Genomic DNA, 954 nt, shown 5'->3' with positions numbered 1-954 from the left:
AACATTTTAACAGTTGGAAAACTGCAACAGTATTGCAAATTTTCATCAGCGCTGCAGTATTGCCGCTTTGATTACGTGCCTCGAACAGGCCCATAACGCCTGAAAAATTGATATGAATAACAGGGCTGCACAAACTAGTTGCTTCTAGTTTCTAAGTGTACCTCCAGCCTAACTCATGTAAAATTTTAATTTATTCTTATTATTCACCGGTTCACCCTCTACATTCTTCCAGGCCCAAGAAAACTCCAGTTTCCAGTAGTGGGTCACGTCAAAAATCTGTAAATTTTTATGAAGATTCTATTGTGCACATCGTAAGCCTCCGCAAATTGTAATAAATTTACACGTTTTGCAAAGTACAATATAATTTTTACAAAATATGAGCTCTGCCAAAATGCTTAACTTGTCGAGAGTAAGTACAAAGCTTTTTTTTTGTTTAAAAACTAAAGACTTCCTCGAAATGAACCTTTTATATGTAGGATTGGCTAATGTTACGTAAGATCCGATTCCTAATAACGGGAGATATGGGTCTTATTGAAACTTATTTTTTGCAAAAAATGTTTAATTGATTTATTTAAATTTTAGGTCGTTGTTCGCAATCTTACCACAACCTCTGCACGTCGTACTGCAGCCAAAAACGAGATTGATAAAGGCTACTTCGAACTGAAGAAGGTGCAAGAGCACTTCCAAAAGCATGATGGCAAGCCAGTGTTCCTCAAGGGATCTTTTGCTGATCAACTTCTGTATCGTCTTACCGTCGCTTTGAGTTTGGCCGGTATTGGTGGTATGGTTAAATTGTTCTACGACTTGAGCGTCCCGAAAAGCCAAGATTAAATGCATGACAAGAGCTACGTAGCAAAACTCTTGTAATTAATGTTTTAAATTAAGCTCCTAAAGTAGAAAAATACACGACTAATCTTGATGTAATTGTATGTTTCCTTGTTTTGTGTGGTAAGC

At 36.8% G+C, this 954-nt stretch overlaps 1 protein-coding gene across 1 annotated transcript; it reads left to right on the top strand.

Moving 5' to 3' along the window:
- The first annotated feature begins 280 nt into the window (after positions 1–280).
- On the top strand, positions 281–948 carry LOC108357293 (cytochrome c oxidase subunit 7A, mitochondrial-like). Its single transcript, XM_017608381.1, has 2 exons — positions 281–409; positions 583–948. Exons 1-2 carry the CDS (start codon positions 377–379, stop codon positions 829–831), a joined length of 282 nt encoding a protein of 93 aa, XP_017463870.1. The 5' UTR covers positions 281–376; the 3' UTR covers positions 832–948.
- Positions 949–954: the final 6 nt, after the last annotated feature.

The sequence above is a fragment of the Rhagoletis zephyria genome, unplaced genomic scaffold, assembly GCF_001687245.7.
Source record: "Rhagoletis zephyria isolate East Lansing unplaced genomic scaffold, Rhagoletis_zephyria_1.1 Rzeph_scaffold_73952, whole genome shotgun sequence".
Classification (NCBI taxonomy): domain Eukaryota; kingdom Metazoa; phylum Arthropoda; class Insecta; order Diptera; family Tephritidae; genus Rhagoletis; species Rhagoletis zephyria.
This window is presented reverse-complemented; position numbering and strand designations above follow the sequence as displayed.

Coding starts and splice junctions, on each gene's coding strand:
- LOC108357293 (XM_017608381.1), top strand. CDS start 377: ATGAGCTCTGCCAAAATGCTTAACTTGTCGAGA. Junction 410..582: donor AAATGCTTAACTTGTCGAGA/GTAAGTACAAAG, acceptor TTTAAATTTTAG/GTCGTTGTTCGCAATCTTAC.